The sequence below is a fragment of the Electrona antarctica genome, assembly GCF_951216825.1.
Source record: "Electrona antarctica genome assembly, chromosome: 22".
Lineage (NCBI taxonomy): Eukaryota > Metazoa > Chordata > Actinopteri > Myctophiformes > Myctophidae > Electrona > Electrona antarctica.
In genome coordinates, this window is record NC_136805.1 from 27,277,084 (window position 1) to 27,300,388 (window position 23,305).

The window sequence follows — 23,305 nt, forward strand, 5'->3', positions numbered from 1 at the left end:
TGCGTTACTGCGTCTGCAGTGCGAACAAACTGGAGTAGGTGGCGCTCCTCACAAAAAAGTTGATTCCATGTATAACATGTAATAACGATGCAGTGTGACTTACCGGTAGTTCTGTTTACAAAATGCTGTACCGGGTACCCCCTCCAACTGTATAAATTAACCCCACTTTCAACTATTTTTTATTATATTTAGATTTTTGACGCTTGCTTTGGCAATGTAAACGTATGTTTTCTCATCCCAATAAAGCTCATTAGAATTGAATTGGAAAGTCTCGCGACAACTGACGGAAGTGTGGGTATTTTTTCAAGATGGAGACGGACGCAATGGATCATGTAAGTGCTGATTTTTACACTTCTCTTTGTTGTAAATATCATAGTGTGAATAAAACGTTGTGTCCAGGCTTCAGGTCGGTCGGGCTGCCATCATGGTGAAACGAGTCTCTGGACCATTGTGAAAATATTAATGTTATTAATTTCAACTCAGTCAAAAACAATTACTGTACCGGTTTGCTGTCTCATTGTAGCTATAAGCTAACAAGCTAACGTCATGATGTAGGCTTGCTAAAGTTCACCGGCTGTCAAATATAGTCCTTAAACTTCTTTATTCTATTTCTATGTCGTGGTGTTTTTTACCTTACACTGAACTGAAAATATGATCGTTAAACTACCACTGACATCAAAGCAGATATGAGAAATCAGTTGACATAGCGATATTGTTTCTTGCATTTGAACAAACAACAAATAGTAGTTAATATGCAGATTGATTGAACATTTTTAACAGTTTCCAGAATGGATACAGTCCACGGAAGGTACAAGTCAATACAAAAACTGCTAAGAGGATACAACCAGAAAAAGCTTGTTTACATCAGGCTCCTCCATTTTCAATTCATTAAGACCTCTGCTTGAGGATTAGGGTGATTTTACAGAACATTTTGATATGTTTTTGTCAAAACAACACGTATATTTATGCTTAAATCACTATTCTGATCTTAATTGCTAGGCTGTTAAGTAACAGGGGTCCCTCCAGCTCTTTGGTGAAGAGACCAAACATTTTCAGGTGGGAGACTGACGGTACCCATGCATTTGATTTTATATAGTTCCAGTTCCAATTTATGTCATCACTTCCAATTTCACCTGTTTAATCTCTAATCCTGCCTGATGTTCTCTATCCTGATTGGATACAATACCTGACCTGAAAATGCAGTTTCTATGAGCTAAAGACTCATGGAAATATGAGATCTGAATTGGCAGTTTGCCTTGGCTTTACAATTTACAATTTAGACAATTTAGGCATTTAGCAGACGCTCTTAATCCAGAGCGATTTACATTAGGCAAGAACAAAAGTATGGGAATACATCACATATATAAAATGCATTTATCAAGAAACATGCGTAAGCTAAGAACGTAACTAGAACATATCTATATAATGACACTATACATATTAAATATACATATATACTATGCTATACATATGTACTATGATGTGCTATGACTACATACAATGCAATTATTGTGCTGTCTACATGCTTTCCCTTTATAATTACAATTAAGGCTTTTAGCAGATGCTCGCTCTTGTCTTAACCACATTAACTTATACAGTAAGTGCATCCTTTGCAATGTAACTGTTGCAATACAGACCTACACATGCTGATGCTGAAATTTAAGTGTATATTTGTACGTCTCTAAATGTTATGAATTGAAAATGGTGGACCCTATTAAACCAGTGTCGTCCACAGTTAACAGTTTTTATATTGAGTTGTGCTTGAAATGTACCTATTCGGCATACTGTTAATAAATATTTATATCAATCAATCAAATGAAGACAATGTGAAATGTCTTTTGTCTCAACAGATGGAAATTGGGGACAGTAAAGGAGGCAATGGCCTTCGGCAGTATTACCTGTCAAAAATAGAAGAGTTACAGGTGAGAGAAGATCCTTTAACTCCTCAATTGTTCTTCAAATCTATAACTGCACTACTTTCTCGCCAGTCAAACTTGAACGTTTTTTTTCTCTCTCTACACTACAGTTGACAGTGAATGACAAAAGCCAGAATCTCAGACGTCTTCAGGCACAGAGGAATGAACTCAATGCTAAAGGTGCATCATTATTTGCAGACCAAGTTATCAACTTTTATTCTCAAAACATGTCAGACCATTCCTACGAGCAATGTGGCAGTGGCATGACACACCAACTGTACATTTAAATACAACCTCTGCTCTGTTTTAGTGCGTCTCCTTCGCGAGGAGTTGCAGTTGCTCCAGGAACAGGGATCGTATGTGGGGGAAGTAGTTAGAGCTATGGACAAAAAGAAAGTGCTTGTGAAGGTATTGTGTATACCTGAGTTCTGTTTGACACAATACTAATGCAGACTGAGATGGCATACTATTATCGACCACTAGATGGTGGTCTAAACTGCTCTCCTTGTCATTTTCAGGTGCACCCAGAGGGCAAATTTGTTGTGGATGTGGACAAGAACATTGACATCAATGATGTTAGTGCTTTCTTTGTTTATTATTTTGTTCTTATTACAAAGTATGAATAGTTTCCTTTTAATGTTAGTATTTAGCACCAATAAACTGTGCAATATTTTCACTATTGTCATTTCTACCGTGGTAACTAACCAATCAAATTCTCTTACTAGGTGACTCCCAATTGCCGTGTGGCTCTGCGCAACGATAGCTATACCCTGCATAAGATCCTTCCCAACAAGGTAGACCCTCTGGTGTCCCTCATGATGGTGGAGAAAGTGCCAGACTCCACCTACGAAATGATTGGTGGCCTGGACAAGCAGATCAAGGAGATCAAAGAAGTGATTGAGTTGCCTGTCAAGCATCCAGAGCTCTTTGAAGCTCTGGGCATTGCTCAGCCAAAGGTATGTGATTCACAACACACAAAAACAGACCAACAAACCTGTCACCTTTCTGTGAAAATATATATTTTTTTATACAAATTATGAGCAATCCAAACATTAAGAGTTTTTGATTTATGATAAGAATGCATTCTATGTTGCACTTTTCAACCTATAGCCCAATCTGAGACTATAAGCTCTTATTTGAGTGAGACAAGCATTGCTCTCAGACCAAACAGCCACATGGCAGCGGTCAGGACCACTCAAATGAGAAAACTCATGCATCAAAGAGTCATGTCATGTCAAAGAGGAACATTGTTAATGGAAAATTACGGTTGAGTAGCAGTAGTGGCATAGCCTCAAAGCCATCATGATTCATACATTGTTTTGTACAAGTAAACTGATTTCAGAGTAGAATAATGCATATAGTAATGCAACAATCACTCATTCGGTTCATGAGTGCTTCGCTAGCAGGCACAAAAGATTAATAAACCGCATTTGCAGAAAGTTCACTAGCGTGTAATTGTATCGCCTACCTGAAGCCAACAATTCATAGTTTCTACTTGCCACATGATGCCACATGAACATAATTAAAAACGGATATATTACTGGGAGTAATGCATTGCCAATTCACCTAATAAGAAAAGGATAAATGGTTCTGATTAGTCCGTCTAACTCCTTGTGCTCAGGGTGTGTTGCTGTATGGGCCTCCAGGCACAGGGAAGACCCTGCTGGCCAGAGCTGTGGCCCACCACACCGACTGCACCTTCATCAGGGTCTCTGGCTCTGAATTGGTTCAGAAGTTCATCGGAGAGGGTGAGTTCTGCGCGGTGGCTCATTTCTTTATCTTTTATTCTAAAATTTCAACTGTCCTCTAGAATAGATCATGGGTCTTCAACAGAGGGTTCTCAGAGTTACTACAGGGGCAGGCGCCAAATCTTTGTGTGATGGGAATTGGGAACTTTCTTTTTTTTTTTTACATTAACCACTTGATCCCTATTCCGAACATTAGCCAAAAATAACCGATCTACAAGCTCACAATGGCGTTGTGAGCTTGTAATGAAGCTATCTCACACAATTGTATACAATGTAGTGGGGGTGCCTGCTTCTATCTGAGCTAAGGGGTCCGTTGCTTGAAAAACATTGAAGACCCCTGCTCTAAAATGGACTCTTATCTGAACAAAATGCCTTGTTGTTCCAGGTGCCCGAATGGTGCGCGAGCTGTTCGTCATGGCCAGGGAGCACGCTCCTTCAATCATCTTCATGGACGAGATCGACTCCATCGGCTCATCGCGCCTGGAGGGCGGCTCTGGAGGAGACAGCGAGGTGCAGAGGACAATGTTGGAGCTGCTCAATCAACTGGACGGCTTTGAGGCCACCAAAAACATTAAGGTAGAACACACACACATTAGGATCTAACGCTGGGGATTTCAAAGTGTGGTTGGCCTTTCAAGCGTGGAGTACCAGACTCAATTAGTGGAATAGTTTCAGTGTGATAAATATTTTCTGACTTACTTATAAACTCCCTCATCTAAAGTGTTCACTATACTGCATCGTGTTCAGATAATTCTTAACTTACACCTGTTTATCTCTTCAAGGTCATCATGGCCACCAACCGTATTGACATCCTGGACTCTGCTCTGCTCAGGCCAGGCAGGATCGACAGAAAGATTGAGTTTCCCCCTCCCAATGAGGAGGTTTGTACCACCCGGCACTTGGACTTCCTATAGTTATACTCCCATGTTTGTGTACCCCATACATTTATCATGTATTCTACTTTTCACTGTCTCATTTCATCCCTGTCCACCCCTTCAGGCCCGTCTGGACATCCTGAAGATTCACTCGAGGAAGATGAATCTGACACGTGGCATCAATCTGAGGAAGATCGCCGAGCTCATGCCCGGAGCCTCTGGAGCGGAAGTCAAGGTACGGTATGGGGGCCAGGACTCCGTTTAACCACTTTAACCCCAACGTCCATATTCTGAGGGAACATTAGCCAAAATAGCCGATCCAAGTACAGTTGTAACTCGAGTCCAAGTACAGTTGTAACTCGAGTCCACTACTACAGGTGTTTATTTGGTTAAAATGTAAAGGCATAATATACAACATTCAGCCACCAGACATCACACCTTTACAACACCTCTGTTGCATTAGGTTAGCTTTTTCACCACCTTTAACGCAATGAAGGCAGTAATCATGTAGTCATTGCAACCTGATGGCTGCCGTATTGTACCCAAGGAAAACGCATCCGCTTTATGGCTTACAAATCTTTCTCATGAAACTGTTGCCTATTGGACTCAGTTTGGCAGTGCAATATGGTGTAGCAGAACACAGCATTCATTGTTTACATGGTGGATTTTGTGTTGGCAGGGTGTGTGCACCGAGTCGGGGATGTACGCTCTGAGAGAGAGGAGAGTGCACGTCACCCAGGAGGACTTTGAGATGGCCGTGGCAAAGGTTTGTTAACGACACATTATAGGACTGTGACTTGAACAGATTTGGTTTCCCACAGGATCTAACAAAACGATTATTCTACTTTGGTTGGGAGCAGACAGCACCGTCATTGTCAGATCAAAAATTACATTTAATTAATAACATATTCTTACACATATTGGGATTAACCATACATGCATTGTCCTGCAGCAAACCGGGAATGCATTCAGATCTCATCAACACACTGCTTAGATGATGTGAATTAAGCTCATTTCTTGCATAGGGCCATAGGCTGGATATAGCCAGAGCTTCAAGTCGTGATTTTGATGAGATGGTCTGGTGATGCAAGATTAGTCTACATATGACCGTAATAGGCAGGCCATAATCACGGCCTACATATTTTACAGGCGCCTACTTTGCAGAGGGAACTGACAATGCTTATTGCTATGAATACCATATATAATGTCAACGAAGGTGTTTGTAGCATAATGCTTCTAAACTAAACTGGTGTATTTGAATGTGGTTTTCACCAGGTGATGCAGAAGGACAGCGAGAAGAATATGTCCATCAAGAAGCTGTGGAAGTAACGTCCCTTGGTTTGCTGCACCCTCCCAGTGCAGACACTTCCCATGCAAACTCACACATGTATATTTCTTTTCTTTTTTCTTCTTTTTGTTTAAGATTCGGTTTGTAATTGTTACCGAAAAGTCATTCTAAATAAATGTTGTCTCCCAACTAAGATCCCGGATGGTTGGAGTTTTCTTTTCTAATAACTTGATGAATACAAATTGAAAATGTAGTTTTCTTGTTCACTTTATTTGTGGGACATTTGCTGAATCAGATGTGATGATACAGATTCACATAAGCACACATATTCCTGGCATGGAACACTGGATAGTATGCACATTTATTCACCTTATAGTACAGATCTATCGTGTTAAATGTTCAAATTCTTTACTTGACACGGCACACACTGATGTTCCTGTATATATTGTACTAGATATACATTTTTAAGCTTGTAGCGTTGGCCTGCATGCAGGTATTGCATGCCCTTTCAGTTACATTGCCAGGTACGACTGTTACGGTTTAGAACTTTAGATACATTTACTGTAGCATTTACAATGTGTGTATGTATCTATTTTTACTCAAAGGTGTTCCTTTATGGCAGTGGTTCTCAAATCCTTTTATGTCAAGGACCCCCTAATTAATGTGGTATTATCCTGTGGACCCCTAAAAGATTTAGTGCCACACAAGATTTAAACTGTTCTTGATGTTAACTAATTTATCTGGGGACCTCCTGGAACCCCCTCAAGGACCCCTGCTTTGAGAACCACTGCTTTATGGTACTACAAAACATCACACAGATGTTCATTCAGGGAATGGGTGTAGTAGTATGGCAGTGAACACTGGATGGTCCAAATAATCTGTCGGGTTCCTGACAGGAGCCTCGACACTTCACCTCACAAGGGCCACGTGGCGGTCCTACTAGTTGGGGTTCATCATGTCCACCAATCTAGGTCCTGGCCCAAGAGATGGGCACCCACTGGGGCACGGCTTCCACCCTCTCCAGCATGGCCTGGAGTTCCGCTAAGGCACTGACTGGGTCCTCCTTGACCAGGATGCGGTCCACCCAGTGGCCGTAGCGCTCGTCTATCTGCTCCGATGACTGTCTCATCTCCTGGAGATCCTCCCCCTGCTCACAAACAAGCATGCAGTCACATTGACTTGTTGGAATACTGTTCCAAATGCTACTTTAAGACCCGAGGCTGATTCTACAAATGCCTTCTAAATCTAGTTCTCGTACTTTCAAGATTTTTCAAAAATATTCAGAAATGCAGATGTACAAGCTCGCAGCATGGTACAAAGTGACTTGATGTGAGCTTGTAGATCCAGAAGGAGCGAGTGCATTCTCCGGCAACGGCATCAGCCGCAACGCTGCCGGGGGATTATGTCCCTCCACTGCCGCTCCATCTCGGTCCGTTCGGCAGTGCCGGTAACAGCCGCGGTGGTGCCGGGAGAAGGGGTGGCAGCTGGCGGGGAAACTTTAGACACTCTACTGTTGCTCGCTTCCGAGCAGTGCGTTGCGTTGTGCTTGCAGTTAGGGTTAGGTTTGGGGTAGTGTCAGACTGATGCCGCCGAGAAACACGACAGTGTTTCTCGGCGGGTGTTCCGTGGCTGATGCCATGCGTTGCGTCGTGCTCGCGGTTAGGGTTGGGTTTGGGGTAGTGTCGGAGGTCTGTAGATCTGCTATTTCTAAAATGACACAGACGCTTTCCCAGTTTTTAAGATGCATGCCATGAGAGATGCATGCCATTCTCTTTAAGTCTCTTTGGTGCTGTAATGCAAACTAATGTGATTTGACGTAGTATTGATAACTAGTGCGGACATAAAGGATCAACAAGCCGTCACTGTCAGGCAGAAATCTCCATATCTTTTTATGCCCTATTTTATAGTAGATTTTATGAGACAGTGTTATTAAAGAAAAACCTATGAGTTTGAAGAACTATTTTTGCAAAGATTTAATCTAGAGAATGACATGCCAAAATACTAGGGATGCCAAGGAGTCTTGACTGTTTGTTCTTATAAATATTTTTAACCAATGAAGAAAAGTATTAACAGACTAAATAATAACTATAGCATTAATACCCCTGTTGTAACTTACCGTGATGGAATAATTTAGTGAAGAGGATGAACCGGCCCGTCTGCATTGGCTGTCCTGGAGCCGAGGCTTCACAAAGATAACATATGGCTTGAACTCGGCAGTACGGAGTGTCTTTAACGCCTGTTAAGAGTGGAAAATAGCCAACATTTATGGCAAAAATAGCCCATCTACCAGCCCACAAAAACACCTATTTGGCATAGTATAATGGCCTAGGCTAAATTTGGTACATCATGTAAACTAAAACAAGACCGCTATGAATAGGTGTTTTAGAGGCAGGTGTGCACTGCCAACATGACCCAAATTAGTTTATTATTATTGTCAACTAATAATGCCAAAGTCAGGCTAGCCCTTTAGATTATTTTTTACTTTGCATGGCAAAGTGAGTCTTATGGTTTAGTCCCCATTTAAGGTGATTCTGATTCCGAAACCTTGCATCTCCATATTTCAACCCTTTGTTTTTTCGTAAATGAATGCCCTACTTCACTTCAAAAGTGTCACACACAATCTACAAGCTCACAACGCATCGCGGTGCATTGTGAGCTTATAATAATAAAAAAGGGAACGGTTTTGGATATGCAAGGTTTCCACCTGACAGCAACAATTAACGGCGTTTAAATGTCAAAATGTTACATGATACTCACCTCTGGCTGCACGTCCACCAGACACACCTTGTTTCGATCTAAAACACTGCGGATGGAATCCAGACTGGTGCCGTACAGGTTGTCCTTATATTCCCCATACTCAATGAATCTGCAAAAAAAAAAAGAATCACCAATCTTCATGAGAATGATTTCTTTTTAGCTTTCCCTATTATCTCAAGTAATTTTCTTTTATTTTAATATCCACACTGATAACAGTCCATGTGCTCCATCTCTCCTCAAATTAGAACAATATAGAATATAGATTGGAAAGAGATTAGCTGTTTTACAAACTCAGTGTTGTGAGCTTGTAGATCTGCTTTTTTCATGCCCAGAATAGGGACGCTGGGGTTCATGCGGTTAAATATCCCTGTCGTACTCGTGTCCAGTTCGAGGACTCACTTATTATTGTGGATGTCTGCATCAAAGGCTGCTTTAGTAATGAAGTGATACTCTACTGCTTCTCTCTCGTGACTCTTCCTGGGCCGAGTGGTATCTGTGGGTCAAAACATGGAAAGGAATATGGATGCGTGAATGATTGCCTGCATATTGTTCTTGTGCACAACAATAAAATAAACCTGGGTGTGCATTTTGATCCATCCTTCTCATATAAAGCATTATGTCCAGGAAGCACTTTTGATCCATGTGTACTGTAAGGGTGGGCCTTATTTTCAGGTCATTTGAACAGTGCTATATGCCTACCGTATTTCTCCTTTGAAAGGCAGAAAATAACAACATAGGCCTGCATATTGCTGTGCTATTTCTAGTGTGTTCATTGTTGGTTTATGTAAGTATATGAGAGGGCTCATACATTTATTTATATTAGCTCATGGCTTCTGAACCGGTACCCAAAACAAGCTCTGAATCGAAGAGCTTGAGATCACACAATCTCGTTGGCCACGACAATAGATGCCTGAACAACCACTTTACCCAAATGTAGTTGACATCAGCTTGCCCCTGATTGCTGACACAATGCATTGAGGTACTCAATGCATTGTGGAGCGACTACCTTTATACTATAGGAGCGACTACCTTTATACTATACTAAGAATAGTCTATTAGCCGAGGCTGTTCCCCATATTCATTTTCAGTACAGTCAACAAGATATGTACATGCTGTGATTATACTGCAGTGCCGACATTAAGGAATGTAGGGCTTCAAAGCAATCACAGCCATAGTAGATGTACAATGGAGAGCTGTTTTAAAAGAGCCAGGCAGAATAGCTTGAAGGACTCACGAGGCACAGCCACTCCATATCGCCGAGGGTTCTCAGCGATCACCTTCTGTTTGAGTTCATTGAGCCTGGCGCCTAGGGAACCTATCAAAACACACACACACACACACACACACACACACACACACACACACACACACACACACACACACACACACACACACACACACACACACACACACACACACACACACACACACACACACACACACACACACACACACACACACACACACACACACACACACACACACACACACACACACACACACACACACACACACACACACACACACACACACACACACACACACACACACACACACACACACACACACACACACACACACACACACACACACACACACACACACACACGTCAGTGACTGTACTCAGAGTCTCTCCGGGTGTACTATGAGCTTCTTACTCCATCCAAAAGCGAAATTCCAGCCATCCTAATTAATTTAGGAATATCTTTGGACATTTTAGGAATTGTTTGAAGTTTTTCACTTATGGCACACACACAATTGGGATACAAGGTTGAAAGTGGTTAAGTTACAGTATGCATCATAGAACCTGTTTTAAAGTAATGAGCAAAGCTGGACCAACCTATCAACACTATGAGCCGGGGCTTGTCATTCGAACTAGGCTGATATCGTGTCACTTCCTCATAGATCAGGAAGTCTGTCTGTGTGGCGACTGGAGTACTAGGTTCTCCTGGTGAACCTTGGCGGTCTTTTTTGAGACGGAAACTTCTGCGCAGGCCAGCTATGAGGCAAGACAGACAGACAGACAGACACAGGTGAGATGGACAGACTTAAACCCTTAGTAATGTGTCATTATTATCACACTGCCACTTTGAAATTTGAACCAAAACAAAAATAATGAAAATAGTTCAAAATACTAGTAAACTTATTTCAAAAGTCAGCAAAAAAAATTGGAAAAACATTCAAGCACACATTAATTGTAATAAATCCTAATAAAACTCCCGCCAGACAATAAAAGCCACAAGAAAAAACACAAACACACTGAATGACACCAATAGAAGTCAGTAAGGGTACCTGCGTAAAAATCCCATGAGAAAGCACAGGAGACACGGGCCGCCTTACTCTTAGGAGAAACTACAACTAGCATTAGACCATTTATTCAAACAGCCCAATGTAAATTCAATAAATCTCAGCAAATTGAAGCAGGTAAGCTTGGTAGCCATGCGTTAAATTGCTGTGTCGGCAATGCAAGAAACGCTTTTCCAAACAAAGCATGTCGCATGAAGATACGATCACTTGTGAAGCACAGCAAAAGGTAAATGAATGAGCTGCTATGAAGAACATTCAAGGGTTACAATATTTTGAAAAAGAACACACCAACAAGCAAGCGCACTATAATTATTACCAAAACTAAAAGGGCTACCAACCACATCCATAGCACACAATACCTTTTAGTTTTGATTCAACTGACGTTTCAAACATAACTTTAAAATGCAAAGTGATGTCACAGGAAACTCCCAGAATCCACAGCAGTGCCCTTTGAATAGAAAAAGGGGGTACGGGCAAATACCGTAGCTGCTCCAGGCTTGATCCAGGCTTTAAAACCACACTCAGAGTGGTTTCATATAGTGATATTGAAAGTGACATGTTGATTCAAAGTACCGACAACTGACTCCAAGACCTACTGTCCACAACTGAATCCACACAAAACACTACTTTGGATAAAACAAAACCGCAAGAAAGAGATGATTCCTCCTGAAGCAATTGCCCACAATTCACAAACTCAAGAATCTTAAGCCACTTAGCAAGGTATTGCTTATCGTCTCTGTTGGGCAGAAACCTTGTATGTCCAAAACCACTAAGCCAATAAAACCAACAAAGACTTAGCCAACGCCATCCTGGCATCCCTAATTTGGGGATGTCATAGGGGAAAATCTTTTTTTCTCCCAAAATTAGGGAAACTAATAATAAAACATTAAAAAGATTAAATGTTGAGATACTGTCTTCATACTGTCTTTTCTATTATATTGTTACCCATTTTCTTACTAGTGTTACTACTTCTCTCTATCCTTATATGTATTTTTGCTTCATCGATGCTGTTCTGCTGCTATGACAACTGCATTGAAGTCAATATAAGTTCTGTCCGTCCGTCCGTCCATAGACACCAGGTTTCTGCCCGACAGCGACAGAATACATTGTTCACATGATGTAGAGGTGAGCTATTGAGCTAAGCTGTGGCTGGGCCGGTGATGGTTCTACAATGCTGTTGCATCCTCGTGCCTCCTCACCTATGTCCTGTCCACTCTGAAAGCCCTCACTGTCACAGTCTTCTGTAGGGAGGCAAGCAGGGAGAGAGAGAGACAGGGTAAGAGGTGGAGGGAGGGAGGGAGGGAGGGATGCTTAGTGAAGTCTGTCTGCCAAGGGTCTGAGGAGGAGGGGACGATAGAACGGAACAGGCAAGTGATTTGTGGGTAGTGGAGTGCATATGAAGTCAAGTCAAGGGAGGGTTAACAATGGTAATGTGTGTGTGTTTAGTCAGAGAGTGTGTGTGTGTGTGTGTGTGTGTGTGTGTGTATGCGTGTGTGCGTCCGTGCGGAGAGAGAGAGAGAGCGAGAGGGGGAGAAAGAACAGAAAGGGTTTTAACCACTTAAGCCCTATTTTATAATTTGGCTGTAAGAAAATGGCCGATTTTGAAGCTCACAACACGTTGATGTGACGTGTTGTGAGCTCGTACTGTAGATTGGCAATTTAAAATATAATATATATTTTTTTCTATCCATTTTTACATTTAAAAGTTTTGAATTCTTTCTTCTAATAAATATGTCCAAAATCGGGACACCAGGGCTAATGTGATTAAAAGGGACCATCAAAGCACAGTCTGTGTGCTGAGACCTTCAGGAGCACCTACCTCTCTCTGTCCGATCATCTGAGGTTAGCAGTGAAGGAGGTAATGAAGAAGAGTATTGACAAACATTATGCTGTAGTAGTGAGTCATAATGTTAAAAACAAATCCATGTGCATTTAATGCATCATTTTTTACAGTATTGAATAGCAAAAGGTCAGTTGAGCTACACAGATATGAACAGTTTACAGTTGTTTTGGCTACAACAATAGAGGGTATGTGCGTGACATCATCATACCCGGAAGTTATGCGGGAATGCCTGAGTGGCAAAAAACGACTTTCTGACAGCCCATACATCCAAACAGAAGAGTCCTATCTGATTGCATTAAACAACGTTCACACTTTGCTTATTGTAAATCGCTCTGGATTAAGAGCGTCTGCTAAATGCCTAAATTGTAAATTGTAAATTGTAATTGTAAATTGCCACTCGATTTGCCACTCACTTTATGCATGCGCATACCCTCTATATGGAATTATGAAAGTAACAGGTTTAGGCCACCAGATTTACAAGCCAAAGAATCCCCCCCCCCCCTCCCCCATATCAAGTTGTCATGAATTGTTTACATCACTATTTGTTCATCTTAAAAATTGTCAGAAGTACCAAACAAGCCAGTATCAGACGACGCTACTGAGAGCTCCAGTGCAAGCGAGATGTTTGTCAGTGTTGGGGTACCCACCTGCTCTGCTGTGCTACGCAACCTTATGTATAGATTTATGTGTAGGGCATCTGAGTCAGTAAATGACATAACTGTGTAAATGACATAAATGTCATAACTAACCCTATACGTAGTTCTGTCAGGTTCTCCTCTAGACTGTGGAACCATTGGCACGCTTGTTTGTATGTTCTAAACTGAACAAGGTGGAACCCCTTTTATTGTATATTTCTTTTTCTATTATTTTTATTTATGATGTTGTGTCACTGTTTTTATTGTGATATGGATTCCCCTGAGTCTGAAATAAAGATTGAATTGATTTGAATACCAGGCGAAATGGTAGATTATACATTATTGAGAGATGAATTTCACATCTCCTGATCTCATGTTTTGCAAATGCATGCTGGGCTGTAAACAGCTTTGTGAACATCTATACATTATGGAGTACAGTGTAATTGGTATAGCCCAAAATACTGCTAATGTTAGTGAGAATTACCAGGGTGAAAACAGCTTACATGTGGGTGTTTTTGGAGATACAGGGGCTGGGAAAGTCCCCATTTTCATTCTGTACCTCAGGCGCCTGTGGAAAAATAAAAAGGAAGGCATCACTATCATTTCTTTTTTTTATCAAAAGCTGGTGAGCTTTCCAGACGCCATCCTCATGGCCACTGTCCACTTGGAGAGCTGAAGGTTAACGCAACAGTACTATAAATGTGCACTGAACACTGAAACTCAGACATGAAAATTATTCTTTTAATTAACATAAAATTGTTGACTGAAAATGCTTGCCCTGCGTTGCCGGGGTTATTACAATGATGAACAGTGTGTTCAGGTTTCGGTACGGCAGCATTGGCTGAGTTATTGCATGGGTGAAATAGGCTCCCTTTCCTTCTCTCACACCCTCTTTCCCCTCTCACTCTACCCCACTCCCACCCACTCTCAATCTCACACCCTTCCCTTCTTTCTCCATCTCACTCCCCCGTCTCTCCGCCCTCTCTCTCTCACTGATTGAGCTCTAGTCTGACCTAACGACAGTGATTTGCACTGACGTCAACCGTCGCCTAACAATGCAGATTTGCATGATGTCGTTCGTCAGTGCAGTGACATTGATTCAAGTTGAGTCGAAATTATTATTTATAACGTACAATTTAAAAACGACCACAGCCACGTCCATATTAATAGGCATAATCCAGCCATCCGCGTGCCACATACATAGAACTTGAACTGGTTACACTGACTAGATGTAGTTATTTGTGTGAAAAGGCAGAGCAGATCTTTGCTAACCTCTCTTGGAACTGTGTGGAAGGGATGAGGGCAGCGCGCAGGTTAGAGTCACCCACTCTCTTGGCTTGCCACCAGGTGGCATCATCATGGCTCACGACCTGCAAGACGTCTCCCCTCTTGAAAGGAAGTCCTGCCTCCTGACAGGGCGTGGCCTTGTCCTCGAATGGCGTGTAGTCAAACAAAGCCCGTAGGTAAACCTGGAGGGGCATGGATTAAAGCAAAGTAAAATCTCATGACTGAAACAGTGTGCCCCCACAGTCCACACTACTGCCGCCATTTCCTAAACAATTAACACAATAAGTAAATTAAATGATGTTTTAGTGATATTGTTCCTGCTGTTACATACTGCCAATCAGGTTAAGAAACCACAGACTGAGGCTTTAACGTTTGCTTTTATATGAAATATCCGAGACGATTAGGATTTTATGGAAGACGTTTCTGTACATAATGCTAGTCTGACCGGCACATCAAATGCTCTAATCTTAAAATAAGCAAAAGTAGTCTATTCTACAAGCTCTCAATGCATCTGTGATGCATTGAGAGCTTGTAGAATAGACTACTTTTGAGAGCTTGTAGAATAGACTACCTTTGAGAGCTTGTAGAATAGACTACTTTTGAGAGCTTGTAGAATAGACTACTTTTGAGAGCTTGTAGAATAGACTACTTTTGCTTATTCGCTTATGCTTAAATAGAAGAAATGCTGGCATCTCCAGAGTCCAAATGACAGCAATCAGTCGTAGCGACTGAGAACTTTAATCCATGGGCATGTGAAGATAATTACTCGGCTAGCTAAAAACATTGTGATCAAATCGCTGCCCGTTAATACTCATTACTCATAGGAGATCATCAGTTGGTACAACTGTAAGAACCAAGGTTAATTTGTCCGAGAGGACAATCTACAATGGCATGTGAATGAGCCATTAACCACATAAAGGTACCGAAGTCTTCGCATTCAAGATCACAGACTTTATTTTAAATAAAAAGTGAAGAAAAGGTTGGCTCATAGCCATTAGCCACGATGTAGGATAATTCAAAACTAAAATTATTTTGGCATTGTGTCAGGGAGGTGGCTCTGTATCGTTTATGATATGTAGTTATATTAGATAACTAAATGTTACCTGTGTTTGAAGAACAAATTAGGCGGCTAATCTGGAAGTATCTTTGGAAAACTACACTAGGAAATCATGTGATTCAGTGTCCCCACTGAAGTGCTTATTATGTAGTTTGTTTGATGAAACAACTGAGAACTACAGTACAATGCTACTCAAATCTTACACAAAGGGACACACTCGTGAAGTATGTATGTTGATGAAGTCACACGGGCACCCACTGTGCCACCCACTATCAACTACATGACATAGTACATAGTAAATGTATTTTGCCATTGACTTGGACTCAAAAGTTTATACGGAATAAAAAGGTTATCATAGACTTGGCTGCCACATGACGTCACAGGGGGCACACACAAAGCCACGAGTTGAAGCAGCTAGTGTGACGCACACAAAATGTATGGTCACATTTATGTTGTGTATTTTATTTTATTATGATGATGATGATGTTATTTGCTTTTGTGAAAAGAATATTGCTATATGAGCAAGAATGGACAATGCATGAGCAAGATTGGACAATGCATTTATATCTTGGTTTATTCCAAGCTCAATGACACTACACAGTGGAACTTTCCTAGTGTTTCCACCACTAGGGGGCAGTGTGGCGACTCGCTTCGTTTTCAGAGGCACTTGTTGAATGGACTGACCCACTTCCTCATTCTGCATGAGGAGGCTAAAAGGACAACACCGTCGTCACCTGTCCTATTCATTTTATTCCTGTTTTATCAGGCATAGGAGGGCTTCCCAGCAGCAAAACTCATCTGCATATGGGTCTTACAACTGAGACCTGTAACAGATTTGTGGGGGCTCGTCCGGGATCGGCGCCACCTGATGGTCGGAGTAGGACGTCGATCCAGTGATTCCTGAACCTGTGGCCAGGGTGCTTCATCATCAGAGCGAGGAGCTGTGAGAGTCGAGAGCGTCTGACTGCGGCCAGAGCAAGGACTTCACGAGCTGAGGGTGTCTGATTGATGTTCACGATGGCAGACAACGAGAGGAAAACGCTGACCTGGACCATAAAGAAGAAGCTATTCAACCTTTCTTCAGATGAACTGCTACAGCTTGCCAAAGTCGTCTCACGAGGGCCTACTCAAGCTAAGTTGGTCAACCAGGATGAAGAGAGCTGTATTGATTATTTGTGTTCATGGATGGAAAGCACAGATTTGCTAGAGTCAGATGATCAGGGCATTTCGGAGTTAAGAAGTATGCTAGACATTATTGCTGAAATTATTGCTAAGCGTACTAAGAGTGATTTTAGTACAGGCGCTGGAGCAGATGTTGATGTATCTGTTGTGTCTGATGCTGTTTCTGATGCTAATGTTTCATCACACTTATCTGAGAGTGTCCACACTGACACACATGTTACGGGTACACACTCTGACATTGCACCATTTGATTTGGCCGCTCAAACTGATGCCCTTGAATTACAAATCAGTAAGCTGATGTCTACTTATGATGATTTGCGCAAAAAGGTTAAACAGGGTTCATTTACTCCACACACCTTAACTGACACCATTCCCACTGCTTCTCATCAGAGTACACACCACAATACACACACCATAACCAACACTCAATCCACTGATTCACACCAGTCCACACACCACAGCCCACACACCATAACTCACACTCAACCCACTGTTTCTCACCAGTCCCACAGTCCATACACCACAACTGACACACAACACACTTACCAGTCCCGCAGTCCACATGTCATAACATCCTCCCATCCCAACCATGATCACCATACTGGAAGTATGATTGCCCTCAAAGACCTCCCCTTCCTCCAGAAGAAGGAATTCAAGGTACATGGTGGACAGATTGGTGATAATGCATCCGAAGTAACCTACAGCAATATCAGCAAGCAGATTGATCAAGGACTGAGAGAAATGCACACTGAGGGTGAAGTCATACGAGCAGTGTTTCGCATCATAAAGCCTGGAAACTTCAAGGATATGCTCTCTAGCAAGGATGACATGACCATAGCCGAGCTGAAGAGCTTCCTACAGTCTCATCTGGGAGAGAAAAGCAGTACTGAGCTGTTCCAGGAACTGATAAGTGCCAAACAACATGAACATGAAACACCACAGCAGTTTCTCTACAGGATGATGGGGCTCAAACAAAAAGTGATCTTTATGTCAAAACAGACAGACTCTGATATCAAGTACGAAGCACAAACAGCACAGAATGTCTTCCTTCGCACAGTTTATCAGGGCCTGAATGAGAAACATGATGATATCAGGAGGGAGTTGAAGCCACTCCTCTCAGACCCTGCAGTCACAGATGATGCACTTCTAAGACAAGTCAACAAAACGACAAGTGAAGAAAGTGAGAGGAAGCGACGCTTGGGACGCAGCAATCGCCCCAAGACAGCTCAAGCTCACAGTGGTGAAGTGACCACCAATGAAGTGAACAAAGAGAAGCCTGCTCCTGACACGCAAGTTAAAGATGAGCTCATCCAAAAACTCAGCGCTCAAGTACAAGCTCTGACGGAAGTCGTAACCTCCCTACAATCAAAAGCTGCATCAAATCCGTCAAGACCTGAGCCTCAGCCCCAGTCCACCTGTCAGTGTTCCACTAAACAGAGTCAGACTCGACAAGTAAGGAAAGAAAGACCATATGGCTGCCCTAACTGTGTTGCAAATGGCCGTCCCAACTGCAACCACTGTTTCGCCTGTGGAGAAGAGGGGCACCGTGCTGTTGGGTGCCTGAAGAGACCTAAGCCGTCGGGAAACTCCCCCCGGTCACAGCAGAGGGACCACCTGTGACCGGCACCAGCTTTCAGTCCCATCCAGACAATACCACACCAGTAGCAGTGCAGGTCAATCACCATCTTGCCGCCCCTTCTCACTCATCGGCTGATGACAAGTCACCATCGCAGCGAGTAGCTAAGCTAATTGGCAAGAAGTGCTTATTGAAATGCAATCTAAGTGGATACGCTGTGACGGTTCTGCTCGACTCTGGGGCCCAAGTCAGTATTATTGACAAGCCATGGAAACACAAATACCTACCTCAACAGGAAGTGCGCCCTCTCAGTGAACTCATAGGAAGCAGACCACTGGATCTCACTGCAGCCAATGGAGGACAGATCCCATATGATGGATGGGTGGAACTCACCTTTAACCTACCTGGTAACGATGATCCAAATCTCGCCATCAGAGTACCCTTCCTGGTCAGCCGTGTGAGCCTTGTGAGACCGATATTGGGCTTCAACGTCATTGAAGAGCTCATCCTAGGGCAGGAGAGTGACATTGAAGTTGTTGCGATTATTGGCAAGTTGCTGGGAGAGGCCATACAGATTGAAAATGACCAAGCAGAGACAATTGTGAACTTGATACAGACCCAGGAACCCGACCAGCACCATGCAGTGGTGAGAGTTGGACGTCAAGACATTGTCGTCCGCCCAGGCCATGTCGCTCGCATCAAGTGCAAGGTGCCTGCTGATTTCACGTCCTCTGTGGCACTGTTCGAGGTCAACCATCCAGACCCGAGACTGGAGGAGCTAGATATTGGTGATGGCTTGGTCGAAATCCACCACGTCAGGCAGCCCTATGTGGAGATTCCTGTGGGTAACCACACCCAACACGATGTGACATTGAACAACTTCACAATGTTGGGCAGTATTCAGCCGATCGACAAGATTGTGGAGACAGATCAGATGGATAGCGTCGAGATCAGCAACGTCGACTTACCTGTTCCTGTCGATGGAGACAACAGTAACCAACAAGAACAACCATTCAAGCGGTGGTCTCCTCCTGTCGATATAAGCCACCTAAGTGACGAACACCAAGCTGTAGTCCAACAAATGCTCTACGAGGAGTCAAATGCGTTTGCTCAGGATGAAGATGACATGGGGTGCATTCCAAGCCTCCAAATGGGGATAACCCTGAAGGATGACATCCCAGTACAGAGGAGCTATACAGCAATTCCCAAACCACTGTACAAGGAAGTTAAGGAGTACATCCAAGACTTACTGGCAAAGAAGTGGATTGTAAAGTCCAAATCCCCATACTCCGCACCAGTGGTTTGTGTCCGCAAGAAGGATGGAAGTTTGCGGCTATGCATAGATTACAGGCTCCTGAACCAAAAGACAGTTCCAGATAGACACCCACTTCCCCGTATTCAAGACCTCATTGACACGCTGGGTGGCTACAACCTGTTCTCAATTTTGGATCAGGGAAAAGCCTATCATCAAGGCTTCATCACAGAAGGGTCGAGACACATGACCGCCTTCATCACTCCATGGGGCTTGTATGAGTGGGTGCGCATCCCCTTTGGGCTTTCAAACGCCCCAGCTGCTTTTCAGAGAAGCATGGAGGAAATGCTTGACTCCTTGCGAGACGAATGCTGCATACCATATTTGGATGACGTTCTCTGTTATAGTAAGACCTTTGAAGACCATGTAGAGTCGCTGAGACGAGTGCTGAGGGCGCTCCAACGCCACGGCGTAAAGCTCAGGCCAAACAAGTGCGAGCTCTTCAAAAAGGAAGTTCGTTATTTGGGGAAGCTGGTCTCTGCTGAGGGAGTGCGGCTAGACCCCAAGGACCTGGAAGCCATTCAGGCCTTGAGGAGTAAAACCCCCAACACCGTCGGAGAGGTCCGTAAGCTTCTAGGATTCTTAAGCTACTACAGAACGTACATTCAAGATTTCTCTAAAATTGCCAAACCAATGTATGAGCTCTTGCAATCCAAAAACCCTGTCACCACCGTGCTTCAGCCCAGACAGAAACGGGGAAAAGGAGCCCAGATGTCATCCAGGACCCCGATACAGTGGACTGAAGAGCACCAGAGAACCCTTGACCAGCTCATCCACACTCTGTCCAACCCCCCAGTACTAGCGTATCCTGATTTTGATCTCCCTTACGTGCTGCACACAGACGCGTCACAACAAGGTCTTGGTGCGGTGCTATACCAGCGCCAGGAAGGGAAGCTCAGAATCATTGCATACGGGTCCAGGACGCTGACGCCAGCAGAGCGGAATTACAACCTTCATTCAGGGAAACTTGAGTTCCTGGCTTTAAAGTGGTCCATATGCGAAAAGTTCAGAGACTACCTCTTCTATGCGCCTCACTTTTTGGTGTACACGGATAACAACCCCTTAACGTACGTGTTGAGCACCGCTAAGCTCAATGCTGTCGGCCACCGATGGGTCGGTGAGCTAGCGGACTTCCGGTTTGAAATCAAGTATCGACCGGGCAAGATTAATGTGGATGCCGACACCTTGTCCCGCATGCCATTAGACATTGACAACTACGTTGACGCCTGCACAGAGGAGCTGTCCAAAGACATCATACTGGCAACGTGGGAAGGCAGTCACGCCGCCAAGCAGAAGGATGTTGCTTATGTGGCAGTCCTGAACCTGTCACAAGATAGCTCAACCTCACAGTCAACAGAGCTACTCCCAACCATCCCCCATGATGAGCTCATTAAATCTCAACGAGATGACCCTTCCATCAGTCAAGTCATCCAGCTGAAAGAGACCACTAACACACTGACCAACGACATGAAAAAGGGAGTTAGTGGCCTTGCGAGGAAGATGCTACACCAATGGGAGAAACTCCATCTGGAAAATGGTCTGCTGTACCGGCAAACAAGCCAGAGGAGTCAGCTCGTCTTGCCTGACCAGTACCGACCTCTGGTGTTGAGACACCTCCATGACGAGATGGGCCATATGGGGACAGAAAGGGTCTTGGGACTAGCCAGGGACCGGTTCTACTGGCCATACATGAAGCAAGATGTTGAAGCTTATGTAACAAGAAAATGTCCCTGCATCAAGCAGAAGAAGCCGGTCTCACATATCAGGGCTCCAATGGGAAGCATTACCACTACATCACCCCTAGAGTTGGTTTGCATCGACTATCTTCACTTGGAGCAAAGCAAGGGAGGCTTCGAATACATTCTGGTTGTTATTGACCATTTTACAAGGTACGCCCAAGCCTACGCCACCAGAAATAAATCCGGAAAGACTGCTGCAGAGAAAATCTTTGAGGACTTCATTCCACGGTTTGCGTACCCTTGGAAATTGCACCATGACCAGGGTCGAGAATTTGAAAATGAACTCTTCAAGACCCTGCAACAACTCAGTGGAGTCGGTCACTCCAGGACCACGCCCTACCATCCTCAGGGTAATCCCGTGGAAAGATTCAACCGAACCTTGCTCCAAATGCTCAGAACTCTCGGAGAAAAGGAGAAGGAAAGATGGAGAGACCACTTACCACAAGTCATCCACGCCTATAATTGTACCAGGCATGAGGCAACAGGGTTTTCGCCTTTCTATTTAATGTATGGACGTCACCCACGCCTGCCTGTGGACATGATATTTGGCCTGGCAAAGGAAGAGGAAGCCACGTCTCCAAGAGGCTATGCTGAGAAGTGGGCTCAAAGGATGAAGGACGCTTACCGACTGGCCTCTGAAAATAGTCAACAGTCAAGTGCTCGAGGGAAGAGATACTATGACCGCCACATGAAGGGTGTTGTTGTCCTTGAACCAGGTGATCGTGTTCTGGTGCGTAATCTGAGTGAGAGAGGAGGCCCTGGTAAATTGAGGTCGTACTGGGAAAACACAGTCCATGTTGTGAAGGAGAGAATTGCTGATGGACCTGTTTACAGGGTGACACCGGAAACGGGTGGGAACAGGATCCGAACACTACACCGCAACCTGCTCCACGTGGTCAACGACTTACCTGTAGACTTACCTCCGCAGCCACAACCTGGAAGGAAAAGAGACTCACCTAGAGACCTACCTGAATCCCAAGCTCAACAGAGAACAAGGAACAGACAGTCAACTTCAAGGAGACAGAATGAACGGAGCCTCAGCAGCGAGTCCTCAGATTCAGATGATGATGGACCACGATACTGGCTGAGAGTGCCAATAACGAGAGAACCTGAGACTTCACAAGCACAGCCCCGTTGTGAGCCTCAGAGAAACACTGATCATGTAACATACACTCAGAGATTTGAACAAACCAGACCACTCATACCTGAAAGAGAAACCAGAGGATATCCTATCCAGGAAAGGAGAGTGGAAATGCCTGTGGAAGAGAACAGAGATGATGTTGTTGACATGGTACCAACAGAAGATGAGCAGTTACCTGCCGATACAAGACATTCAGATAATGAGCAGGAAGAAGTGGGCCAACACAGGGAAAGTTCAGTAGACCCTCAGACAATTGGTGTGCAACCTACCTGTGATCAACCCAGTAGTCCACAACCACGGAGATCCGAACGTGAAAGGAGGCCTACCCAGATGTTCACGTACGGCTCATTGGGCCAACCCTCTTACCAACCTCAACCCATGATCAACACAGTGGGAGCCTATGAAACGTCATCGATGCCAATCTGGGAGATGGGACCACATCCCATGACATACCCACCTTTCCAGACACTACCATACCCCATCCCATACCAAATGCTACCTTACCCCTCAACCATGCCATACAGTCGACCACTCTTTGTGTACTGATTGACACACACAGACAACTACAAACACTTACACTGACACGAACATACCTACCTCGATACAGTACTTACCTTGAACCTATGGGGAAACGCACACACA

General features: G+C 43.7%; 2 protein-coding genes across 2 annotated transcripts in view; one reads left to right on the plus strand and one right to left on the minus strand.

Annotated features, from left to right (window-relative positions):
- The first annotated feature begins 228 nt into the window (after positions 1-228).
- psmc5 (proteasome 26S subunit, ATPase 5) lies at positions 229-6,022 on the plus strand. Its single transcript, XM_079492042.1, has 12 exons — positions 229-332; positions 1,851-1,922; positions 2,027-2,096; positions 2,227-2,324; positions 2,435-2,491; positions 2,642-2,872; positions 3,538-3,664; positions 4,050-4,240; positions 4,447-4,545; positions 4,664-4,774; positions 5,219-5,305; positions 5,815-6,022. The coding sequence occupies exons 1-12, from the start codon at positions 309-311 to the stop codon at positions 5,866-5,868; spliced, it is 1,221 nt and encodes a 406-aa protein (XP_079348168.1). The 5' UTR covers positions 229-308; the 3' UTR covers positions 5,869-6,022.
- A 54-nt stretch (positions 6,023-6,076) lies between these two features.
- The window catches only part of LOC306914835 (MAGUK p55 subfamily member 3-like), a 34,722-nt gene continuing 17,493 nt past the window's right edge, over positions 6,077-23,305 (minus strand). The window contains exons 10-20 of the mRNA XM_079492040.1: positions 14,642-14,838; positions 13,873-13,937; positions 12,711-12,728; positions 12,091-12,132; positions 10,877-10,936; positions 10,425-10,583; positions 9,819-9,899; positions 8,984-9,077; positions 8,585-8,693; positions 7,944-8,063; positions 6,077-6,974 (exon numbers count right to left, since the gene is read on the minus strand). Of these exons, the coding sequence (XP_079348166.1) occupies positions 6,795-6,974; positions 7,944-8,063; positions 8,585-8,693; positions 8,984-9,077; positions 9,819-9,899; positions 10,425-10,583; positions 10,877-10,936; positions 12,091-12,132; positions 12,711-12,728; positions 13,873-13,937; positions 14,642-14,838 (1,125 nt within the window). The 3' untranslated portion in view covers positions 6,077-6,794. The remainder of the gene's footprint in view (positions 6,975-7,943; positions 8,064-8,584; positions 8,694-8,983; positions 9,078-9,818; positions 9,900-10,424; positions 10,584-10,876; positions 10,937-12,090; positions 12,133-12,710; positions 12,729-13,872; positions 13,938-14,641; positions 14,839-23,305) is intronic.

Coding starts and splice junctions, on each gene's coding strand:
- psmc5 (XM_079492042.1), top strand. CDS start 309: ATGGAGACGGACGCAATGGATCAT. Junction 2,492..2,641: donor AGAACATTGACATCAATGAT/GTTAGTGCTTTC, acceptor TTCTCTTACTAG/GTGACTCCCAATTGCCGTGT. Junction 2,873..3,537: donor TGGGCATTGCTCAGCCAAAG/GTATGTGATTCA, acceptor CCTTGTGCTCAG/GGTGTGTTGCTGTATGGGCC.